The sequence below is a fragment of the Zootoca vivipara genome, chromosome 3 (assembly GCF_963506605.1).
Source record: "Zootoca vivipara chromosome 3, rZooViv1.1, whole genome shotgun sequence".
NCBI classification, from domain to species: domain Eukaryota; kingdom Metazoa; phylum Chordata; class Lepidosauria; order Squamata; family Lacertidae; genus Zootoca; species Zootoca vivipara.
Window position 1 is genome coordinate 51,944,403 of NC_083278.1, and position 24,823 is coordinate 51,969,225.

The 24,823-nt window shown below is 39.0% G+C and overlaps 2 protein-coding genes across 2 annotated transcripts; both read left to right on the plus strand.

Annotated features, from left to right (window-relative positions):
• The first annotated feature begins 1,095 nt into the window (after nucleotides 1–1,095).
• Nucleotides 1,096–6,889, plus strand: LOC118082158 (nephrocan-like). Its single transcript, XM_035109167.2, has 3 exons — nucleotides 1,096–1,749; nucleotides 4,070–4,971; nucleotides 5,636–6,889. The coding sequence occupies exons 1-3, from the start codon at nucleotides 1,444–1,446 to the stop codon at nucleotides 6,078–6,080; spliced, it is 1,653 nt and encodes a 550-aa protein (XP_034965058.1). The 5' UTR covers nucleotides 1,096–1,443; the 3' UTR covers nucleotides 6,081–6,889.
• A 535-nt stretch (nucleotides 6,890–7,424) lies between these two features.
• On the plus strand, nucleotides 7,425–23,411 carry NUS1 (NUS1 dehydrodolichyl diphosphate synthase subunit). Its single transcript, XM_035109171.2, has 5 exons — nucleotides 7,425–8,079; nucleotides 15,874–15,996; nucleotides 16,436–16,588; nucleotides 18,400–18,499; nucleotides 20,994–23,411. Exons 1-5 carry the CDS (start codon nucleotides 7,668–7,670, stop codon nucleotides 21,082–21,084), a joined length of 879 nt encoding a protein of 292 aa, XP_034965062.2. The 5' UTR covers nucleotides 7,425–7,667; the 3' UTR covers nucleotides 21,085–23,411.
• The last annotated feature ends 1,412 nt before the right edge of the window (nucleotides 23,412–24,823 follow it).

Sequence of the window (24,823 nt, forward strand, 5' to 3'; positions counted from 1 at the left end):
AAGGCCTGTCTAGTCCATCATTTGGTTCTTACAGTGGCCAACCAGATGCCTCTGGGAAACCCACAAGCAGAACATGAGTGCAACAGCCCCCTTCCTACTTGTGATTGCCAACAACTGGCATTCAGATGCATTGCTGTCTCCACCAGTGGACACAGAATATAGCCATCATGGCTAGTAGCCATTGATAACTTTATTCTTCATGGATTTATTTACTCTTTTAAAGCCATCTAAGTTTTTGGCCGTCACTACCTGTTGAAGGAATAAATTCCAATGTTTGCTTATGCACTATGTGAAGAAGTACTTTATTTTGTCCTGAATCTTCTAACATTCGGCTTAATTGGATAGTCCCAAATTCTTGCATTTTTATGCAATTTAGAAAATTATGCCACCGAGGCATAATTTTATATGTCTTTATCATGTCCCCTCCTGATTGCCTTCTGGTTACCCTCCTAGTTGTCCCAAATATTGTAACCATTCTGATTTCTCCTTTCATTCTGATTTCTCCTTTCTGCAATAATGCAGCACCTTACTAATGGCAGTCTTCCTTTTGCTCCTCACAAATACAGTGATCTCACCGACTTTGGGTTTGAAAGGAAAGAGCTCATGCAGACTATTGAACAGTGTTAGACCTGGATTGAGAAGACCTGAATTCTTAAAGATGTAGATGTGATTATGAGGAATTATTCATTCATTATTATTATTATTTGCCTCCAGCTGTAAAGAGTACAGGAGTTCTGGGTGGGTGAGAGGTGAAATGGGAACACAATCCACAGATGAAAAGCAGAGGATAGTAAATCAGCCTTCCAGCATTACAGATTTTCAGTAACTAAATTCTAGGAAAACAAAAGATACACAAGTTCTTCAAGTGACATTTTACACCAGACATTATTGTTGCTGTTTATGAATTTTGTATGTCCCTCTTCATTTGAAGATCACAACATATGTATACATTTTTAAATAACTCTCAAAATAAATGTTGTCAATAACAATCTTTGAATTATGTAAAATATAGTAATCTATGTAAAATATAGGATATTTTAAAAACAAAGTAAACTGGCTTGACTCCTCTGGATCAATCATGCAACTACGGTATGTTTGTGTGTAGGGATGAAAGAGGAGCTTCAGGGTCTTTTTCCTGATGCTTTTAATACGGGTTCATTGAAAATCTAAAAAATTTATAGCCCACTATAAAACAGCTCTTTATCTTTTCTCCCAACTCATTCTGTGGTGTCACACTTAACCAAACTAGGAAACTACAGATAACAGAAGTGTTTGCAGATTAGGCAGCAGCCAATAAATAAGATCAATTTCCATGCCAGCCAGAATAAAGATTCCTTATCATTGTTTAAACCTTTTGCTCTTTGTGATGCCTGTGAATATTTTAACCCAAGGAAGTTAAGAGATTGTCTTTTCTGTTCCCCCTCTTTTAAACAAAAGTAAAACATGCATCTGTATTATCTTTTTATCAGGTGTTACGGTATAAAAGAGCCCATGGCACATAAATTCATGCTGCAGCTCACATTTAAGCTGGTGCTGCTCGGGAAGGTGCTATTTAGGAAAATGCAGCTGTTTTGCCTTTTACTCCTCTTGTTTTATCTTTGCAGAGCTCAAACCCCCACATGCCCTCGGAAATGCCACTGTGACTTGGCAGGGAGAGTGCAGTGCTATAGAGTGGGAGAAGTGCCTAAAGAGATTGCTAAAACTACCAGGGGAATTTACATCAGCCATGGCAAGATCAAACACCTCCAGGTAGGATGGTTTATTCATCAGCTAACCTACATTTTCAAATTAGAGTAGCAAGGTGCAAGAGGACAGACTTATTACATATGCAATCTTTGTATAGGATGCAGAATTTGGTACAGAAGGTTTTATTGGAAAGATGGGATTAGAATTGCTGTTACAATATCAGTGTCTGCTAATAATAATAATAATAATAATAATAATAATAATAATAATAATAATCTTGTTCCATGTTTTAAACTGAACCTTGTAGTCCAGGACTGTGAACTCAGAACTAAGGCAACAACAACAACAACAACAACAACAACAACAACACAACAACAACAACAACAACAACAGGCTTAGTTCTGAGTTCATAGCCCTAGGCTACAAGGTTCAGTTTAAAACATGGAACAAGAATGTGCTCCCATTTATTTTGTCTAAGTAAAACCACCATCCAGTGTTCCCTTTTGAATTTTAGAGAACACTTCCCCATGCTTGGTGTCAGGTGTGGGGAACCACTGGCCCCTCCAAATGTTGCTGAACTGTAATGCCCATCAACCCCAGGAAGTATGGCCAAGGGCAAGGGATGATGGGAGTTGTAGTTTAGCAACATTAGGAGGGCCAAAGGTTCCCCACATCTGTTCTATATTAAAACACACAGTATATTTTTATACTGTACTTCATAAAAATCCCGGTTTGACTTAACAACAGTTAAACACAACTTAATAAAATAATAATTGAAACAAGATAAATAAAAGCACATAAACAAGCAGACTAAAACACAAACAATAGCCAGACTATCCATCAGATGTTGTTAACAGTAACCCACAAATGCTTGGGCAAATCAAGTAACCAAAACATAATGCATATGACTTGTAGCAGGTAAGTTCTAGCATCAGAATAGTATTGTCATATATTAAGTATCATCCATAATATTCAAATATTAATGATGATATATAGCTGTTGTCCATTACCATTGAGAAAAATAAATTTATTTCATATGTACATGTACAAAAAATAACCTTTCCTCTGTACAAGTTCAATGCATGGTATTGGTAATTCTGCAACAGTGTTGCCAAATTCCCAGGAGAAAAAAACTGCACAGCCCACTCCTGTCCCTTTAACAGTTTTGATAAGCAAATAAGCAGAAAAAGCGGGACATTCTAGGATCAAATAAGAAACCGGGACAACTTATTTAAAACAGGGACATCCCTGGAAAATAGGGACACTTGGAGGGTCTGCATACACACAGAGTATTGGCCACAATTGGGGTGATTACATAGCAGCAAATCTTGGGTTTGCCACCCAATGTGTCCTTGAATGGAAACCATAACTGACCCTGTCTGACAAGTGACAATTGTTCTAATATGTGTGGACAGATTTGTTTATTACAGTCAAAATTTACTTTTAGCTCTTGTACATTAGACCGATAAATGTTCTTACACAAATAGGTTTGTTTGCTCATTAGTATAAAGTGTAACCGCCATTTCATAGGCAAGAAAAATAGTATTTGCATGTCATGACCAGAAAAGAAAAATGGAGGTTCTTATCAAGGTAATTAACTATTTTGTCAAATACTGACCGGATAGCCAGTTGTAACACAAACCTGTAGAGCACCTTTGCACAAAGGGCTATTTTGTTCTTTCTTCTTAAAACTTCTAAAAGAAGTGCCAAAAATTATGTAATGAGATGATGCTAGCATTTTCTTGTGTGCTCTACAAAAATAGAAACCATCTCAAACTGATGTATGAAGATATTTCAAATAAAGCACTCACAACACTTCAGTTCTAGAATCAGAATAGTGTTGCCATATATTGGATATCATGCTTTATATTATTTTTAAAAAATTCATTTCAGTTCATTAATTTTTTACTGCTCAATCATGAAAAGATATATTTCTAAATTCAACAGGAATATTGTTTTATAACTAACAAATGTTTTGTTTAATTTGAAATACCAATGTTTCTAAAGGCACATTCTAATTAAGACATGTATCCTAGAAGGAAACTCAGCAATTCTAATTTTCATAATATTCTAATCTTTACAATGCTAGCCTATGCACTGTAAATATTAGAGCTCAGTGGGGTTTACTCCCAAATAAATCTGAATAGTATACTGTTTGTTCCATGCCAAGCCTCAAGAGGGCTCCAACCTGCCATGAAACATGGACAAAATCCAGTTTGGCTAAATCTTGCTCACATACAGTATACCGTAATATTGCTCTTGCATAACTCCCATTTATTTTAATGAGATTTTAGCAGATGATGTTCCTGATGATTTGTGGCAACTAAATCCATCTCTGAATTAGTTTGGCCAGAAATAATTTTGTTGTGGCTTTTGTCCTTAGATCACTGACATCAGCAGAATGTCTGCCCTTGAAGAATTTGTCCTGACCTGGAGTGGGACAGAATCAGTGGAGAATAACACTTTCAAAGCTCTGGATGCATTAAGGACCTTGGAACTTCGGAAAAATAAACTAAGGCGCATACCTACCTTGCTCCCAAGAAGCCTTGAAGTACTGAAGCTGGGGGACAATTTAATAAGTGTTGTACATGAATCTAATTTTGAAGGTTTACAAAAATTAAGGGTGCTTGACATACAAAGCAATGTGATTTTGGCTCTTTCTGTTAGTACTCTCTCCTCCCTCAGCAGCTTACAGAGTTTGACTTTGGATGGAAATAATATGGAATATGTGTCTGGAACCTTCTACCTACCCAACCTAAAGTATCTCAGTATGGAAAACAATAAGCTGCAATCTTTCTCAGGAGGATTTTTTATATCTCTTTGCAATTTGCTATTTCTCAATTTAAATGGAAATTTATTGACAAGCACCCCTTCAGATCTGCCTACATCTTTATTGACATTGAAGTTAGAGAGAAACCAGCTCAAAATGCTAAATTTTGAAGATATGAAGCAAATGGCAAACTTGTCAGAGCTTTTCCTGTCTGAAAATCAGCTTACATCACTTGAGGGTGCAGAGTTTCTTTCCGGTTTAACTAGACTGGAGTTGTCTGGGAACAAGCTCCAGATAATCCCATTCAGATTACCAGTAACGCTACAGAAATTTGATTGCAGCAATAACCTGATTGAGAGAATAAAGGCGCAAGATTTCAAGGAACTACATAGCCTAAAGCACTTGTTCCTTGACAACAATGTTGTTGCCACATTTGAAGATGGGGCACTTCAGAACTGCACGCAACTGTCTAATCTGGCACTTGAACAAAATCTACTTAGTTCTATTCCATTAAGGTATGTGACTGGATTGGGCTCCCCTTTTCACACATGCAACAACTAAGAAAACTAGGTGTGCCACTGCAAAATACTTTAATGACTGGGATAAGTTAAAGCATAATGTTAAAGCATAATGACAGAGTCAGCCGAGAACTATGGAAACCCTAGTTCAAATTCCCACTCAGCCATGAATTTCACTGGAGGACTCTAGGCAACTCCCTGTTTCTCAGCTTAACCTACCTCACAGTCTGTTGCAAGGAGGGGTGACTGCATGCTACCTTGAGCTGAATGGCGAAATGGTGGGATATAAATCTAACAAATAATGAATAGAGATTGATATTGCTTCAGAACAGATCAATGTGCAAACAGCATACATGCCACTTATTTCAGTGCAGTGGCCAGATTTTTGAGTCCAGAATCTGATTTCTAAAAACAGGCGCCAGGACTCATGCCTTCCAGGAAACCAATTTAGTCTAAACCACTGTAGCCCAAAGATGAGTCCTGGTGAGCCCTTGCTCAAATTACTCCCTAGTCTGGTTTATGTGCAAGAAATTGGTTTCAAACCACTTTTCTACTATAATGCTAACTGGGTGGCCTTCGGGCAAGGCATTATTTCTCATCCTAATGACAGGCTTCTTGTTTTAAGATACTACATAAAACAATGTTTATTTCTTTACTTCAGACTCCCACGTACACTAGCCAGACTGGATCTGAAAGGAAACAGCATACAAAGAATTAAGGAGCAGGAACTGATGAATTTAACGCACCTGCAGGTTTTAAATCTACGGAACAACAATATATCCACCATAGATCACAGTCTCTTGAAATATTTACCTCGACTCAGATACCTATATCTGGACAACAACCCATGGAATTGCACTTGCGAATTCCTCAAAACCAGAAGGGTGCTCACAGCCAAAGGCATAGATGTTAAAGGAGGACAGTGTAAAGCACCAGCAGAAAGCCAGGGTGAAAGCTGGATGTCTTCAAGAAAGATTCTGCATTTGTGTGCACACAACAATCTGTATTCATTAGAAGGAGAAGAAATAGGAAAGAACACAAGCATTGATAATCCCTCCAGTCTCAGAGTAAACATGGATGATTATTATGATTATGAAATATATTAAACAGAAGTCTCCAATAAATTGCTGTGCTAAACCTCCCGCAAACTCCATATTAATTCAGTCCTCCTCTCCAGAGCAATCTATCCCTGACATTTTTTCATTGTGACCTACAAAATTGTATGTAGCCAGCAGCTTCTAGACCAGGGGTCCCCAAACTAAGGCCCGGGGCCCGGATGCGGCCCAATCACCTTCTAAATCTGGCCCGCGGATGGTCCGGGAATCAGCATGTTTTTACATGAGTAGAATGTGTCCTTTTATTTAAAATGCATCTCTGGGTTATTTGTGGGGCATAGAAATTTTTTCATATATTTTTTTTCAAAATATAGTCCGGCCCACCACAAGGTCTGAGGGACAGTGGACCGGCCCCCTGCTGAAAAAGTTTGCTGACCCCTGTTCTAAACCTATTGAAATCAATAGCTGTATCCAGGATTGATCTGGTAAGACTGGGCTGTTGCATTCTTCCTGTTTCCAAAAGTTTGGAATGGGAGTGAGACAAATCTAGTGCTATAATAATGTTGTTTAGTCAACACTACAGTGGGGCCCTAATGATGGTATTGGGGTGGCTATACACGAACCTGGTTTCAGTACTGTTTGCACCTGCAAAAGGTTTGGGGTGAACTGACCTGTTTCCTTTCTGATCAGTGCATATCCCATAGCTTCCTGCTGAAATCCTGTAACACTTCATACTGCAAATGTCCAGGGTGTGTGTTGTTCTGCTTTTGCTGTGTTGTAATTCAAGTGCCACTTCATACAACAATAATGTGGCTACCTATACCAATTAATTGTATAAACAAGATATTCGTATTTGAAAGTGTGGGTAGGGAGGGTGGTAGTGTTTTGAAATCACAAAGTGCTTTGTTAGAATTCACTTCGCTGTGCATTTAATATGAGGTGTCATGGGGAAAACAAGAATGCGAATAAATGAAAATTAGTAGTGCACCAATAAAATTGACTAAACTAAACGTATGGTCGTTCCTCCAGTGCATCTTCGTTCGTTCGCTCACAGGAAAAGTATATATTCACAGCTTATGAAACTTTTGCGTACGGTGGTCTCTTATTCATAGTCAGTGACCGAAAATGAGCAAACCAAAGGAGTGAAAAAGGCAAAGTAAAGCAGCGCTCTTCAGCCCAAGCCCCGCGACTACCAGTAGCCGGCGCACACTCCCGCCGCTAGATGTCGCTGTGCATGAGGAAAGCACGTGCTGAATCCGAGGGCCGCCACCTTAGGTGGCGGAGAACTCGCCTTCCCGTTCTTCCTTGGAATTCAGCTCGGAGACACCGCCCTTTCCTTTAGGGGGCCACGTCATTCGCTCCACCAACCCGGAAATGGCCCTCGGCGGCGGCGCCTCGGCCAATGGGCAGCCCGTGCGTAGGCAAGAGGGAAAAGGTCAGTGCAGGTATGGAGATGGCGGCGCTAACGGAGGTTGCCGGGCAGATAAAACCGTGTCCGTGAGGGAAAGGAAGGCGAGATGGTTTGCGCCTTACACTGCGGCTGAGCCTCCCTCGCGACAACAGCCGCCACCGCCGCCTCTTCAGCCTCCTCTCCTTTTCCCGCGTCCGGTTCCCTCGCGCCGTCCTCCGCCCAGACCAATGAGTGTCGCGCACGAGCTGCTGTGGCGCCTGCTGCACCTCCTCCTCCACTTCCAGCGCGCGCTCTTCGCCTGGTTCCGAGGCTGGTTCGGAGGTCGCGGCTCGTGGCTCAGCCGTTGGCGGCGGCGCGCGGCTTCGGCCGCGGCCGCTGTCGCCTCGCGGGCTCTCCGGGCCCCGGCGGCGGTGGGCACGGGGGCTTTCGCCTACCACAGGCCGGCGGCGGCAGGGCGGAAGGTGGTCGGAGGAGGAGCAGGCGGCCGGTGGCGGAAGGACGGGAAGTCTCTGCAGAAACTGCCGGGCCACGTCGGGCTGGTGGTGGTCGAGGAGGAGCAGAGCTACGCGGACATGGCCAGCCTGGTGGTGTGGTGCATGGCGGTGGGCATCTCCTATGTCACCGTCTACGACCAAGAAGGTGAGTTGCCCTAGGAGCTGCCCTTCGGCCACCCGCCTTGTCTGCTCGCCCGTTCCCTAACCCCCTTCCGATTTTCTTCTCCCATCCCATGCGGAGGACGTGACCTTGCCCTTGCTCGGTTCAAAAACGTTTGCTCTAAGTTAACAGTTTACTATAAATAAGGGCAACCCGCGCGTACAGGGAGGCAACTTGCAGGGAAGTCGCAGGTGCTTCCTCTGAGAACACACGCATAGGGTGTGTTGGTGGCATCTGAAAGGGGTGACAGATGGGCAGTGGGGTGGGGGTTAAGGATGCAAAGACCTCTGTTGAACGGGGCTTATTGCCACATAACTGCACACAATTGCACCTTTGTTGCTGCAAAGGATTTGAGGAATGCCACCTGCTTCCTCAGATGTGCTGCCATAACAGTTAAAGTGCCACAAACAAGGCTCCTTAGGTCACATCAGGCTCAGAGTAGACCTGCTGAAATGAATGAAGGTGAGTTTGTCTTGATGACATTTCAGTCCAAGGATTTCAATGACTGTGTATTAGTCAAATGCAACACCCTGTTTCTGGTTGCCAGGACTTTGTCTCTCCCCTTCATTGCAATCCTGTACACATTTACTCTTGTGCTCAGTATGCTTGGGAGTAAACCTCTTCTAAACACAGTGGGATGTTGTTTTGAATAGACATGCATAGGGCTTGGGCTGTTGATCCCTTACCTGCACTGCATCTCTGCCTGAGGTTGAACAATCCCTTGCTCCTCTTCTATAGGTCCAAATTTGGAGCTGTGGAAGAGGTAGGTGATTCCCAGGAATTGTGCAAGGCATCAGAGGACTCAGAAGCCCACTGTAATTGCTGGAATCCTACCACCACTGTTTCTAATTCCAGGTTTGGGGCTGGGAAAGGGGTAGCAAGGGCTAGGTAGCTGCATCAACACCCTTGCTACCCAAACAAGCCCCAGACTTTCTCTGTAGACCAAAAGGCTGGGGCTTGTTTATGCAGTGGGTGGAAGTGTAGCTCAAAGTGTAGCTCACTTTTCACTTTTCAAGGCTGGGACTTGAACCAGTAAGGAAGCAGGTGGGTTTCTGCTTCTCACTCTTGCCAAAGGGCAATGCATCACTTGCCATGGCAAGGGGGCAGAATTGTTAAAAGCTGATCAATGTACATGTATTTTTATAACAATTTTATTGAAAGTTTTTTAACTTAAAAAAATAAAATTCATACTAATTTATAAGAAAATACAAAACACAATTGTATAGAGAAAAAAGAATAGAGAAAGAATAACTAAACAGACCCTTTATCACATTTATTTTGTGCATATCTTCTCATTTATCCACACAAAGAAAGGCAGGCTCCCCAAGGTCTCACCTGGGTACATGTATCGAAGTCATTTAATTGAAAACCAGTGCTGCTTTCTTACCCCTCCCTATTTCCTGTCTTAAAAATGGTAGAAGGTATTCCTCTCTATCTGAACCCCATCTCTGACCAATAAGGAACAGTACAAATCAGTTCTTGAGAGTCCCATGGACTGCAAGAAGATAAAACCTATCCATTCTGAAGGAAATCAGCCCTGAGTGCTCACTGGAAGGACAGATCCTGAAGCTGAGGCTCCAATACTTTGGCCACCTCATGAGAAGAGAAGACTCAGTGGAAAAGACCCTGATGTTGGGAAAGATGGAGGGCACAAGGAGAAGGGATCAACAGAGGATGAGATGTTTGGACAGTGTTCTCGAAGCTACCAACTTGAGTCTGACCAACTTGAGGGAGGCAGTGGAAGACAGGAGGACTTGGTGTGCTCTGGTCCATGGGGTCACGAAGAATTGGACACAACTAAGCGACTAAAAAACAACAACAAATCAGTTCTATTTTTCTGACCAGATCCTGTCATGCAAACTGTGTTTGTGATGTAGTTAGGTTGCAGGGAAATGGGAAGTAGTGGTGGTAGTTTAAGGTTTCAACCAAGAGGATTAGTCTGTAGCCTCAAAAGAGAGAAATATTTGATGCTGTGTTATATTTTGAACTTTAGAAGACATTTTTTTCGGTCTTAAAGAATCAAGCCCGAAGCAGCAGCAAATGATGCAACTATGTGTAGGTTTAATTTAATTTGTTAATAAGTACAAGCATGTTATTTAAAATTCATATGACTACTTAGATTCACATGCTGATGGTTGTCATACTTTGAAGTGAATCACCTAAAGCTTTTTTCCATATTGCATACTTTAAAAGCAAAAACATAAGCACAATTGGTTTTATGATACTACACAGGGGCATATATATTCAGATATTTAGCTGCATTCAAAAAGTTACTTTAAAAAAAATCAAGCTTTCAACAAACTGTAGTTGAAACTGGTTATGGAAACAGACCAATTAAGAATAAAAAGTCACAATTCAATTCCACAGATTCCATATTCTGTTTCTAGCTAATATTTCATAAGACAAAAAATACTATGCAGCAGACACGTTTTCTTTTTTTGGAATATTTGGAATAGGAATTCTATCCAGTCTAGTACCCATGGGGTAGGAAATCTTTTAGAGGTAAAGTTCTGAAACTGTCAGCATTTGGGCCTCTTTTGTAAGCGTTTTTGGCTACTGCTGCGATGGTGTTGATGGGTTATAATAATCTCCCCTAATCTCATACTTGTCAAATGTTTGGGACCCATGGACAATGGTTAAGGACGTTGGGTGTTATAATCTAAAACATCAGGAGGGAATCCAGCTGGAAAAGGATGGGTCATAGCATTGATTCATGGACATCTGTTACTAGAATTCGAAAGTCATCTTTAGTCATACTGTAGTATGCTTGAAAAAGCAAACAGCTCTTGTGTTACATCAAACCTTTATTTTGAGAGTAATTGTATCAAATGTATAATCATGTTAGCAGGTTATAGGGTAGGAGAGATTGGAACAGTTCACTTCGTCAGCTGATATTGCCTCCAACAGCATCGGAGAGGCCTTGTTTCATTCTTGTGAAGGCTAAAAGCAGAGTGCTCTGTGCAAGGGAACCAAAAGATCCCCTTTCTCATAAATGGTGCTGCCACTAAGGCTGTGCTTCTGCCACTGCATCCAAATGCATTTGTCAAATGCTTACTTCAATAATGTGCTTTTTTACAAAAGCACTGGAGAGAGGTGTTTTGATTTTTCTAATAAATCAGAAGTGAACTATGTGTTTAAGATCTACACTACAGAAAACTAAACAAATAGATTCAAAAAATGTGGTATGAGCCAATCCCTCATTAGCTCCTACATTCCCAAGGAGTCATTTTACAAGTTAGCTAGTTATCCTGAGTAGTTGTTTCTAGGTGCTTTCTTCTTCAGTGCCTTAGATACACGAGCATGGAGTGTTTGATACAGTGATTAAAGGCATGGAGAGGCAAAATACAACAACTATTAAAAACAACTTAAACTGAGCACAGTTTTTTGGACATGATGTAGGTGTTCCACTTCACAGGATCTCTTCCCCAGCTCCCCAGGCTGAAACAGCTACCATATCTCAAACGGAAAGAGGAATGGAGCATTACTGAGAAGAAATATGTATCAATGTAATTTCTAAATTATTTATGTCATTTGAAACTAGACTTCTAATCTTATTTTCACTCAATTTGACAATATTTGTGTGAGTGAAGTACATAAAGTACATAAACTTTTTGTTTTTGAGAATGTTTTAATAGGAACAGCCTACAGGGTGAAGGTGATGGCAAATAGAAAGAAACTTGACACGTACTTGCATTCTGCAATTTGTTGTTACTAGTTACCTTTTCTGCAACCTGAGGGCTGAGGGGAGTTACAATATTAAAACACAATATTTAAAACAAAACACAATACTGTATTAAAATATTTCAAAACAGCCTATAGTCACAGAAACAAGGTGGATCCTAAAAATGTATATGTCAAGTGCCAAAAGCCAGAATTAAGAAAGATGCATCTTTGGAATGTTTTTGGAAGTTGTATAGTGAAGGTGCCAGATGCAACTTGGGGACTGTCACAAATAATGTCTCCTGGTCCGCCACCCCTCAAGCTTCTGAGGGTGGAGGAACTACTAAAAGTGCCCCCTCTGCCAATCTTAGCAGTCAAGAGGATGTAGGAAATGAGACAGTTTTTCAGATATCTAGGCCCTGCATGTTTAGGACTTTAAACACTAATGTAAGTAACTTGATTGGGCTGGAAATGAATTGTTAACCAGTGTTCAAAACTGGGGCTATAGAAGATCTAAATGAAACCCCAGCCAGTAATGTGGATGCTGCATTTTGGATCAACTGAAGTTTCCAAGTCATCTTTAAGGGCAGCCCCATGTAAAGCACATCTATTCTGGAAGTTACCAGAACATGGAGTGCAGTGGCTGAGTCATCTCTGTCCAAAAGGGGATGTAGCTAGTGAATTAGCCAACACGCTTAGGCTGCAGACCTGCTACTATCCAGGGCAGGCCACCTTCTTATCTTCTGGATATGGGAACTTGGAACATATAAGACCCCCTATTTTCAGGATTCAGCTTCAGTTATGCATGCTGGTTAAGACTTGTGGACAGATGGTCTAGATATGTCCAGTTTTAAAATTCTGTGTGTCTATAAACACATGTCTCTAAACACATGTCTTTTTAGGTGGAATTAAATTCCATAAAGAGAGACTGACTAGTACACATAGGGATTTCTCAATTTCAAATGTCTTTTATATATAAATTGGAAGCTTGACTATCAGGAGCAAGGTGGAAACAGATCTTCAGACAGATCCAGAAACTATACTAGCAGAAATGAGAAGCCTTACAGAATAGCTTATGTGTTGAAAAAAATAATGTTCCTATTTAATTATAGGATGGTAAATGCATAATAATACTATTGTGATTTCCCCCCTTAAATATTCATGAACCAATCAACTTTTAAAACTGAAGATTAAAAAGACTGCTTACTTTTTAAAAAGATGCAATTAACTTTGGTAAGAAATACATATTAAAATGAAACTTAATTGTATATAACAGAACTACAATTGTATTAAATATATTAATCTAGGCCTCAACATGTCACAATTCTAGATTTTTTTTTATACAGATTTTAAAGAGGCCAATACTGAGATCGGCTCTAATGGATGACTAATACCAATTTAGGGAATGTTATCTTCTTTGAAAGTAACTTTGACCTATTTGTATGGGCTGAACAAAATTTCTGTAGGTTTTAATGGATAGCACTCCCACACAGCAAGGCTTCTACAAGATAATTTATAATGGAAAAACTGTTGGACACTTCTCTGCCTAATGCAGAAAAGGCAATTAGTTTATTCTGCTGAAAGCATAACAACTCTTTATTTCAAGGCAAATACATGGTACAAAAATATATAAACCATTTTCATATTAACTTTACATCTTAGGCCCCTAGAGATCAAAGGAAGGGGTTTAAGTTTAAAGAAACTTAAAACTATATAAATTGGGTGGGGTACAAGCAAATAATAATAACAATAACAACAATAATAGCAGCAGCTCGTGAGGCACTCAAACAAGAAAACCTGCACCTGGCCTTGTCTTACTTCACCCTATTTTTATAGCACAGTAGCAGTTGATTGGTGTGTCATACCTATATAGTCACATATGTACAGTTGGGAACCACTTAGCTTGGACAGATTTTGGAAGATTCAGGACAGACAAAAGGAGTCACTTCACACTGCGCATAGTTTAATTGTAGAATGTAGTGTTGGCCACCAACTTGCATTAAGAGAAGATTAAATATATTCAAGGCGGATAAGGCTATCAACAGCTACTAGCTGTGGTGGCTGTGCACTGCCTTCCATGTTGAAGGTAGTATGCCTCCGAATACCAGTTGCTGAGAAAGGCAAGTGGTGTGAATGCGATCAGAATGCTGTTACACTCAGGTTCTGCTAGATGGGCCTTTGGTCTGATCCAGCAGGACTGTTCTTACGAAAAGTACGCGAAGTTTATTTGCCAGGTTCAACTGCAAGGTCTGTGGGAGTCGTAACATCGTATTGTACAAAGTCACCTCTACAGCTGCTGTTACTTGTTCAGACAAGTACAGCTTGGGTAAAAGTAGTTCTGGTCTGTGCCCAGCAGCATGTGTTCGTTTTTCTTTGTTTTTATTTAAAACAAAGGCTGAGACTTAGCTAGATTTAGCACCGATTGACCTCATTTACATGACAACTCATTCCTGGTTTTAAGGTAGACTACACAACCTGTAGTTTGTTATGCTGCCAAGTTAAAGTCTAATAAATAAATCATTTTGGTTAAAATTGTTGAAACAATTGGCTGGGCTCCAAGAGCCATGCAACTCACTCTGTGCACCACAAAGTACTTTGGGGTTGGATGTCTCAATCAGCACTTCTCTCATGTGACAGTAGTTGTCAGTAGTTAATGGAGCTCCAGTGTCTGTCTTTTGGGGTGGGGGCAAGGAGTCAAAAACTGTTAGATACACCAAAAGCCTTAGTTGTAGAAACAGGAGACTGTTCATGCCACATATATTTCCTTTCTTCCCATACCCCACTTAGCAATACTGTACATGGAACTCTACCCATAGGATCCCACATGGGAATTCACCTTAATGCTGGCTGTTTGGGAAAGCTCAAAAAATGTCACCCACCTGACACTTTCAAATTGGGCTAAAATAAACTTGAACATGCATTAATGATGTCTTCAAGTTATTCAGTTGACCTTTAAAATTAAGACTACTGAGCTACACAAAATAAATGCAGTATAAAATTGCAAGAATAACGTTTATATTAAAAAAAATTGCAAGTAGTAATACATACTTTCACTTTGGAACTTTAATCTTATTGTTTTTTTCTTCTGTTAATTACATTTTTACAATTACATTTTTATTCTACCCTTCCTTCAAAGAGCTTGGGGTAGCATACATGATGCTTTGCTATTTATATTAAATTAGGCTGGGCCATCTGATTACTGTTTAAAACATTAGCTGTTTTTAATTTTTTTAATCCATGAAGGTGGAATAAATGGAACATAATTAATTCTGTTGATATTAGCTGGATATAGTAGTTGATTTCAGCAGGATTACTAATTTCCAATCGGTATTCTGATTTGTGCAACAGACTAATCAAGTCTGGCAGAAAAAGATTTGTGGTATCTGTTGCCAAACTGTACAGTAGTTTGCTTTTCTCAAATTCAGATGGCTGAAAGCTGTGGTTAAGGAAGCTTAGCTACTATTTGGCATAATACATGAATTAATGTTCTGTAATTATAGGAACTGCTACATCAGGTGAACAGAAAACAAAAGCAGAAAAACCATTGTTTCCTGTGTGTGTGTGTGTGTGTGAGTGAGAGAGAGAGAGAGAGAGAGAGAGAGAGAGAGAGAGAGAGAGAAAGAAAGAAAGAAAGAAAGAAAGAAAGAAAGAAAGAAAGAGTAGCAAAAACCATGATTTGGTATGAGAACTTCCAACTATTTCATGTCATATTGCAAATTCATACAAGTTTTTGCAAGATGACCGACCTCTGCATCCTGCCTTTTCTTCAAGGGGTAAATGAAGCCCCAATCATCTTGGATTTTTTTTAAGAAAAAGAATTAAATTGGTTGCTAGCAAACAAATTACTCCTGCGTATAAGACTACTTTTTAACCCAGGAAAATCTTCTCAAAAGTCAGGGGTCGTCTTATACGCCGGGTCATATTTCTTATACAGTGAGTATATCCCAAACTCTATATTTTAACTGGAAAAGTTGGGGGTCGTCTTATACGCCCAGTCGTCTTATACGCCGGAATATACGGGTATATGATTCTAGAGATCTACTTAATAAAAATATTGACATAGATTACCTGGAAAATGATGATCAATTAACCAGTACTTCTTTCTCTTCTCTTTGCAAGGTTTTTTCAAGAGAAATAATTCAAAGCTAATGGATGAAATCCTAAAACAGCAGCAGGAATTGTTAAATCTTGACTGTTCCAAATATGCAGTGAAGTTTCCAAATCAAGAAAAAACAGATCAAGGTAAGATTCATTATTTTGAAAATCCTATACTGTTATTGAGTACTAGAAAGTTCCTGAACACCCAAATCTGATCCACAAACATTGATTAACTCCCTGCATGGGAATTAATGGGTATCTCCATGAGTACAATGAATCTCATGAACATCTCGGCATATGCTGATAGCTGGAATTGAGTGTGAATGCCTTAATTTACAGAAATGACTGGAAGTTTGAGTTAAATGTTTACTGAACTATTACTATTTTAGCAAGTGTGTCTTGTGATTCTTTACAGAATGTTCATTTTGTAAATTAAATTTAAAATAACCTCCTGGGCGCCTTCACTGGCTTTGGGAGTGGAGAATGATGTTTATCCTGTTTGCAAGCGAGAGGTGAACTTCAAGTACAGCTGACTTCTTCCATTTCCATTTAATTGCTTTAAGTTCTTTCTTTTTTATTGCAGTTTTAAATTGCCAATCTACACTGAACGTGCTGTCTTCAGAGGATGGGAAAACAGATATAGTAAAAGCAGCTCAGAAATTTTGCCACTTAGTAGCACAAAAACAAAAAAAATGCACAGATCTGGATATGGACGTCTTGGAAAACTTATTAACTAGTAAGTATGATGACTGAAGTTGTTTACCCCTCATGAAAAGTGGTTGGGGTGTGTGTGGCTAATCAGGTGACAGTAATTTTCCCAGACCCAAACACATTTGTAGCTAGAGCTCATATCCATTGTGCACAGTCTTCAAACAGGCAGATTATGAGGGCTGCTTCACAGAATACCTATTTCCCACAAGTGTTTTGGTGTATGCTATGTAGTGTTGTGCATTTCAAAGAAATTTAATTGCTTGTGGGATCTGAGTGACTTATTATTTGTTATAGCACATAAAGTAATTTGGAGAGAACTGCTTCAGCCAAGCAGTCTGAGGTAAATTTTATTCAATTGCCAATTGAAATTTGGCTATAAAGGAATTTCAGGGAGAACTTATTTTGACAGCTGTAATGCAACTGCTTTTTTATTAAGTAGTGCCAGGAGATTGTTACATTAAGTGCTGTTAAAAACAAACTGTAATGCCTCACTAAATTTACCATTTGGCAGCGTTCATTTTAGCGAGCAGAACAGTTTTATCTGCTTTTGTCTAGCTATATAAGTTCACTGTGGATATATACACTGATGTAACAAATGTGTGTTCCTGGCTACCATTAATTACTATGTCAGGTTAAAAGATAAATGTCTGCCATAGCACAAAGTGCACAAAGAATACAGGTGTGGGCTAATACTGGCCTATATAGGGCTTTGGAGGCATTTGAAAGCAGATTTCATACTGCTCGAAAGAGCTTCTGAAGTTCAGCATAATGTCAGATAAAAGATCCATACTTACTTAATCGGGAAACGGGAACAAACTGCATGGCAGTAGCAAATTTTGGCTGCTTTGGACACCTCCACCTTCAAGTTAGCCTGAAGAAGGAATATGTCAGGCATCCCCAAACTGCGGCCCTCCAGATGTTTTGGCCTACAACTCCCATGATCCCTAGCTAACAGGGCCAGTGGTCGGGGAAGATGGGAATTGTAGTCCAAAACATCTGGAGGGCCGAAGTTTGGGGATGCCTGGAATATGTCATGTAGTAGCAGCAATTACTGCTGATAGTACAATCACCCTTTTTGAAATCAAGGCAAGGGTTGTGATTCAAAGAAGGCATGTGTGCAACGTGAAAAAGAATTGAGTGAACAGCTAAATAATTTTTTGTATTTCTTGAAACACTTGCTGGAAATGTGACATGTCTCCTTTAAAATGAAACTGGAGCTTGCTTTCTTTAGCCATCAGCACTACTACTACAACAAAAAATAATGACACTTCCTTTTATGTGTTTGGCTCTCAAAGCAGCTTAGAAGGTTGCACTTTGAACTACACCCACTGCATGGTGGTTCTGAAAACACTGGAAGTTTAAAATACTGATTGAATAGTTGTATTTACAGTCTTTTACTGTAAAGTATATATTAGAAATAGCAAGAGAATAAAGCTAACAGAGATTCAGATTTCCTTTGCTCTAAATGAGCAAAGTAGTAATAAGCATACTTGCTTTCAGTAAATTCCAAAGTCAGTGGGCACGGCAGTGTTTCAGTTAAACTATCATAAAGACCAAAGAATGATCAATTTTTTAGCACTGTGTTTAAACTAGATAATCAGAATTGTTATTGTAATATTTATCTTTATATACCAATTAAATTGGCACACAGTAGTTAACTGTCAAATTGTTTGAGGTCATTATTATGGGGGCTGAGTGATGTCCTCTCTAAAATATTTGGTACTGTTCTATGGAAAATAATTTGTAAGAAATGCACATTGTATGTGAAGATCTGTTAAAGCTCTAATGTAACAAGATGGTCTTAATTCTACAACCCCAAACTATTACTCTCTCTAGGTACTAATGGCTTTCCTGACCCAGAATTAATATTAAAGTTTGGTCCTGTGGACAGTGTATTAGGATTTCTTCCATGGCAGATCAGATTGACAGAGATTGTGTAAGTTGACTATACATAGTAGTGTGTAACTTGGAATATTTACTTTGTATTGCAAGTGGCTTTGACCCTTTGTGTTCAAACTTTCATGTGTGATTTTCAGTAACATTTATCAATGAATATGATATTCTTGTCATCATGCTCCAAATAATAATAGTTAGTGCTCAAAAGCCCTTATTAAAAGCATGCTGACAGTTTCTTTTCCTTTAGTTCAAGTTGATATATACTTTCCCACTTTTTATAAAGGTGCAAAATGTGTGGTCAACTTGTGAAAGGAAAAATTATTATTATTTTGTTAAGAGTAGAATAAATTTGTAATAAGAGAAGGAAAGCCATTCATTTTGTTACTCTGAGTACCAAAAGACCGTTGAAAGATGTTACAGGGCATTCTAATCCCAAATAACCATCATGTTGCCCATTGAGATCACATCCTAGTTTTCCATGTTAATGGATGTAGAATATCTACCCTCACATAGATCTGAACTTGAAATTGGTTACAGAGACTACACCCTTTAGCATGAATTAAAATAGTTTGAAACATCTAGATTTTTTAAATCGTAGGTAAGAGAATTGAAGCCTGCTACCACTACAAAGCAGATCAGCAGCAGGCTTAGTTCTACCAATTTATACCAAGAATATGTTCTCTATACCATTCCATGGGGAAGAATATAAATATTGAACTTCAGACCTGGGTATAGTAGGAGTAGTGTATAGTAGGAGTAGTGTGTCCTACCCCAGGGGTTACTTGGCTACCAGTCATAATGGAACCCAGTCATAATGAGAGGTACTTTGCTGCTAGATACTGATTTAACAGAGCTTCACTATACCCATAAGACAGATCCCCATTCAGCATAGTAATATTCTTCAGCAGAGCAAAGAAAGCCTGTCTAATATTATGTGACCCACTGCTCAAGGGGAGGGGAGGGGTAGTGTTTTCTTTTTCTGCCCAAGTGCCGTATTTCCTCCTGGGCAATCTTCCAGAAGCCACATTCCAGCAGCAGACATGGCTAGGACAAAAGTGGGCATAGCTACAGGAGACCAATTTCCCCTAAAAGAATTTTAGCTTGTTTTCCAAGACTAATTACCAGAGGGAGTGATTTTCCCATCCTAGATTTGATCTGTCCAAAAAACGTGTGCTCTTTGTATAGGAGTTAGGCTTGAAAGAAAGCCTTTCTTCCTGATCTAATTGCTGGAGTGTGGCAAGGAGCAGGTGCTGTGGGCTGGTTTGCAGGCTGCTGATTCTTCACCACTGGTCTAGGATGACATCATCTGTGGCAGGTGTAGGTTGCCTTCCATAGCAACTGAACCCATTCAGTTCCTGCATAAGCATGGCTTAACCTAAAGAATTAAGATTTAGACCTGGGAATAAAAAGTGCTAAGTATCTCTGGAAGTTACAGGTGGTCTTCCCATAAACATTAGCTACACAGCAAATCTCCCCCTTCACTCCAGTCATGTTTGTGCATTATTCATTAGCACTTAGGTTGTAGGGCTTTCTGGCAGGCTTCCACACTGTAATCTTGATTCTGTAATCTTAACATGCATCAGTCATGCTTTGTAAATATTCTTGGAATCTGCCCTGTTGTGTGTTTCTTAAAGGGCCAGGTCGATCAGGCACAACACTCTAGTACTGTTTCATGTAAAACGCACACTAAATTCAGTATCTTCCATACACGTGTTCCTGTGTGAATAGTTCTGTGGTATCAGAAAATTACTTATGTTACCAGCTCGATACAGTCAAATGATGACTGGGTTCATACAATCCATGATTAACTCTCATCTGTCACTATGCAATTTTTTAGAATTAAGGGAAATGGTTGAAACTAAATTCTGGCTGAGGAATGAAGATTGGATTTCTGAAGTTCTCTAGAATGGGGTTTGGATTTCTGAATCATTCCAGATATGGAATTATAACTCTCTTTGAAAACAGAAGTTAGTTGAAGAGCTGTTAATGTACTGTAGTAAGACAGTGCCAAAACTGATACAAGAAAGCATGTGTTTGCCTTGACTTCCCTTCAGTAGAAGGTTAACAAAAGCATTACCTGGAAAGGCGTGTCGGTATTTGAGGACTATCATACTTGACTGTCATGTCAACGGAAAAGCTATGTGAAAGTGAACCTGTGAAGTAGTATTGAATAGTATTGCAACTGTAGCTGGAGCAATAATGTCTCCTATCATTTTTCCACTTTTCTCCCTAAATTGGGATTTCGTAATCCCAATACTGTGCAGAGCCGGTCAATTCTGAGTAGTCATCTATTCTAACGTTAAGTCATTTAAGTTTGCAGATCCACTTGAGCAATAAAATTTTAATTGATTTCAGTTAGATTGCTCTGACTTCATACTTTGTCCAGAGTTATGTCTGTGATATGCTGTGTATCAGTTGAGAATAAACCAGTGAAATAGTTCAAAGGCAAGGGTTAGGATAATGCTACTTGGATTTATCCAATGCACACATTACTTATGATATTTAGCTGCCTCTTTCCAATTGTGTTTTCCCAGTTCTTTGCCTTCACATGTGAACGTCAGTTATGAAGAATTCTTCTCCGCCCTCCGTCACTATTCAAACTGTGAACAGCGCGTGGGAAAATAACTTCTTGCTGAACATTATCAGGATTTCCATGGAAAGGACCCAGTGTCTCTGTTTACAAGTACCTGTGATACATAAAAGTCCAGTACATAGTCTCTTAATTTATCAAATTCAATAAAGTGTCTTACCTTTTTAGAATTTGTATGCGTGTGTACTCATAGTCTTTGGAGTTACGGGGAAAGCAGTGGTCTACTGCTGTGGCATATGGCATACCATAAATATTGTAAAACAGCTGTTTAGAAGCTTCAGGCCTCTCCTTCCAGTGACCAAATCCTTAATACAAGGAATACTTCTGACTTTGAGGGATCCAATCTAAGTAGCACTACAATCAATGGGGAGAAACACTGGACCATATAAAAACCCTTCCTAGAATTTTCTGCTGTCACACCTTTGTCGTCTCATTCTCATTGGACTTGAATAACTGAAAGTCTAGGAAGCTGTCTGCAAAGTTGTCCTCAAAAGCTTCTAGAAATGTACCTCAGGGGTTTGGGGGCGTGTGTGTGCTTAAAGTGGAATTAAAAGTATAGCTGAAAAAGATAGGCATAGAAAGGTCAAGGGGTTTCTCAAACGTGCTTTTCAATCACACATGTTAAGTACATTATGAAATAACCATTAGAACAACTGGCAGCTGCATAAACTATAGCCACAGTCTTCCCTTTCTCTCTTAGGAAGGTGGGTGTTTCCACAACTTGTTAATTGACAATTAAATACTTTATTAGAAGTCAATAAATGTTGGGTTGGATCATCACCATATAACAAAATCACATACGTAAACTGATTTTTCCCAAACAATATGAACTATGAATATATAAGTTGCAGTGTGTGTTTTAAAATGGTATATTCTCAAATTCTAAGGTAAGTTAAGGAATACGACTTGTACTATTTTTTAAAGGCTTAATTTCATTTTGAAAATTATAGTCCAAATCCACTATGCTGTATTCATTTTAAACATAAGTAAAATTGTCAATTTACATTTTTGTGGTAATGTAAATGGATTGTGTTTGGCTGCATTTAGCAGCAAAGGGCAGGAAAGTATTAATTCAATATGCACTGATGAACCTGTTCCCCTCCCCCCATTATAAGATATGGCATGACTGTCTGCATAAATGACTGTGACAATTGTTGTATGGCAGTGTGATAATACAATCTAATTACAAAACAAATATGCAGAAAAATAAAATTCATTGACTCATTTTCTTGATCCTGCAGCTACCTAGGTGCTGCTTAATGTACATGGTATACTGTTCCTTCAAACTCTTAACCTAATTTTATCCCTAAACAGTGATTGGCAAAGTTAAGTGTCCAGGTGTTCCTTTTCAAAAGTGTATTTTCTTATGGAATGGAAAGCCCATTATTTTTTGGTTTAAAATGGAACCAAACTTAATATATTTTGCAAATGGCTTTTTATAAATGCCAAAAATCAATGTAGTAAAGTATTGCAGATCATGCTGCTATTAAACAGTATTTTTCTTCTTCTATGGATCAAATCTGTAATAGGTTCAAAAAGCTCATAACAAGAGTAAACTAATTGATTTCTTATTGCTTGTTTTTGAGAAAAAGATGCTTTCTGCTGTGAGCTAATGAAGTAAAAAGGCACCAGGATGATATTCACAGTCATTGGAATACCAGAAGTTTTTTCCTGCTTTGCTGTAATCCTCAAATTTCTATTATGAAGACCGTGAACATGTGCAATATATTTCAGTAATGCTTTTGACTAATGCACACAGTTCTACAATTTGGACATTTTTTTGTTTGCTAGAGAGAGGGTGTGTGAAGCGTAGCCTGAAAGAGATTCTAGGTAGTAAACTTCTGTGTGATTGGAATCATCTGGAGAGAATTGGCAAATGAAATTCAGAATCATGAGCTTACCAAAATAATTCTGGTACAGTAAATGACAATTACAAAAGCAAAGGGGAGAGTTTTATGTTCCTTTTTTTAAAAAAAAACTTGTAAATTTCTTTCCCTGCTTATATCAGTCGACTGCAAATTGCCAAAGAATATTTACAGTGCCCACCCTGATTTTGGTCATCCCTTGTCACATTTGACACCATTAGTTTCTGTAATTTGGGCCAGAATTTAACAATGAGTTAGCTGTGCCAAAAACACTGTGCATATCCACAATTTACTCTTTTTGAATGTATGTCATTGCAGTAAGCTTCCCCCTCCCTCTGTTGTCTTGTGAGAAGATATAGTCTACAGCAGTGACATTATGTATATCTTTGGATACCTGTAAATAATATGTAAAGCAAGTTTTTATGATGAAGAAATTCTTGGATTTCATTACTGAGAGTAAAATCTGAACCTGTAAAACAAATAAATTTATCTTTCTACAGGCAGTGATGGTGTATGGATATGTGTATTGGTTCTGCATACAAAAGTCTCTCTGATTATGCTTATCAGTGTATAATATGTAAGAGAAGACTTGTTGGTCTGTTCAAATAGCCATTAGGATTTGATGCACGGTTTGAGGTTGGATTGAACTTGATGTATTCACTCAATCAAGACAGCTCTCTCTCAGGGTAACTACTACACTGATAAAATGGCAATAGTATCCTAAAATCCAGGCTAATGGTTAGTGCAAGCCATAAAATAGAAGCAATTTACAATTTTTAAAATTATGTACAGCAAGTTATGACAGTCAATAAGCTGTTTCTGGGATTACTATGCTCCCCTTTTGCCAAGTTGGCAGTTTTTGTCACAATAGTGCTGGTAGTAACACAACTAGCAATGTCAGTGCACCATTATATCTTAAATACTAGATCAGATTACTAATAAACATAAGAAATGCTATCCCTTATTTACTATTACCTTTTCACTCTCCTAAATTAATTTGTTTGGAGGTTTATGTGCAGTGTTGCAACAAAAATGGTAACTAGATCTTTTTTGTGGTTTATCTTCTTCTTTGGCGATCACTCATAGCCAAGTAAGATTGTCTTCCATAAACACGGTTTTAACAATGGGTCCGTAAGTGACTGTGGAGACCAATTCTGGATCCACACGTCCTTCCACAGTGGGGACATTGGTTTCTGGGTGGGAGTTGATCACGGTGTAGATTTGCCAAGCGTGCCCTCCTCTTAGCACGTTTCTCCCTTGCGTCCTGAGATTGAGTTTATTCAAAGCCCATGACACCTTTGGTAAAGGCTGTTATCCAACTGGAGCGCTCGCAGGCCAGTGTTTCCCAGTTGTCAGTGTTTATACTACATTTTTTATAGATTTGCCTTGAGACAGTCTTTAAACCTCTCTTGTTGACCACCAGCATTACGCTTTCCATTTTTAAGTTCGGGATAGAGTACCAGTAGTTGCTTTGGAAGACGATAATCAGGCATCCACACAAGTTTTCTGATTATTGTAATTCAAGGGGGGAACTTCAATTTTCTAAAAATGTACAAGCATTCTGATTGCACTGGAAGATGTACCAATTTTTGCTTATTCTAAACTTGCTAAAAATGCACAAAAATGCCTTTTAACTTTTTGATTGTGGAATCAAAGAAGCCAACACCTTTTCTGCTGCAAAACACAAAAGCATCAACATTAAAAGAATGACAGAGCCACCAGTATCACCCTTAGGGCTCAGTATTTCTGAAGCAACAAAAAACAATAGATGAAAGCATTGTGGGTGTTGTTAAGATCTGACATGGCAAGAATAGATCCAATAATTTATCTTCATCCTCTTTGTGGAGCTATTCTGCAGATTCATGCCAAGGACGACTATGGTGGCAGATGATTTCTCAAAACATAACGG

What these genes read in the sequence shown, in the direction of transcription:
- NUS1 (XM_035109171.2), top strand. Translation starts at nt 7,668, where the DNA reads ATGAGTGTCGCGCACGAGCTGCTGTGGCGCCTGCTGCACCTCCTCCTC. An exon ending in CACCGTCTACGACCAAGAAG is followed by an intron (nt 8,080 to 15,873) that starts GTGAGTTGCCCT and finishes TCTCTTTGCAAG; the next exon opens with GTTTTTTCAAGAGAAATAAT. An exon ending in ATCAGATTGACAGAGATTGT is followed by an intron (nt 18,500 to 20,993) that starts GTAAGTTGACTA and finishes GTGTTTTCCCAG; the next exon opens with TTCTTTGCCTTCACATGTGA.
- LOC118082158 (XM_035109167.2), top strand. Translation starts at nt 1,444, where the DNA reads ATGCATCTGTATTATCTTTTTATCAGGTGTTACGGTATAAAAGAGCCC. An exon ending in GCAAGATCAAACACCTCCAG is followed by an intron (nt 1,750 to 4,069) that starts GTAGGATGGTTT and finishes TTTTGTCCTTAG; the next exon opens with ATCACTGACATCAGCAGAAT. An exon ending in CTTAGTTCTATTCCATTAAG is followed by an intron (nt 4,972 to 5,635) that starts GTATGTGACTGG and finishes TCTTTACTTCAG; the next exon opens with ACTCCCACGTACACTAGCCA.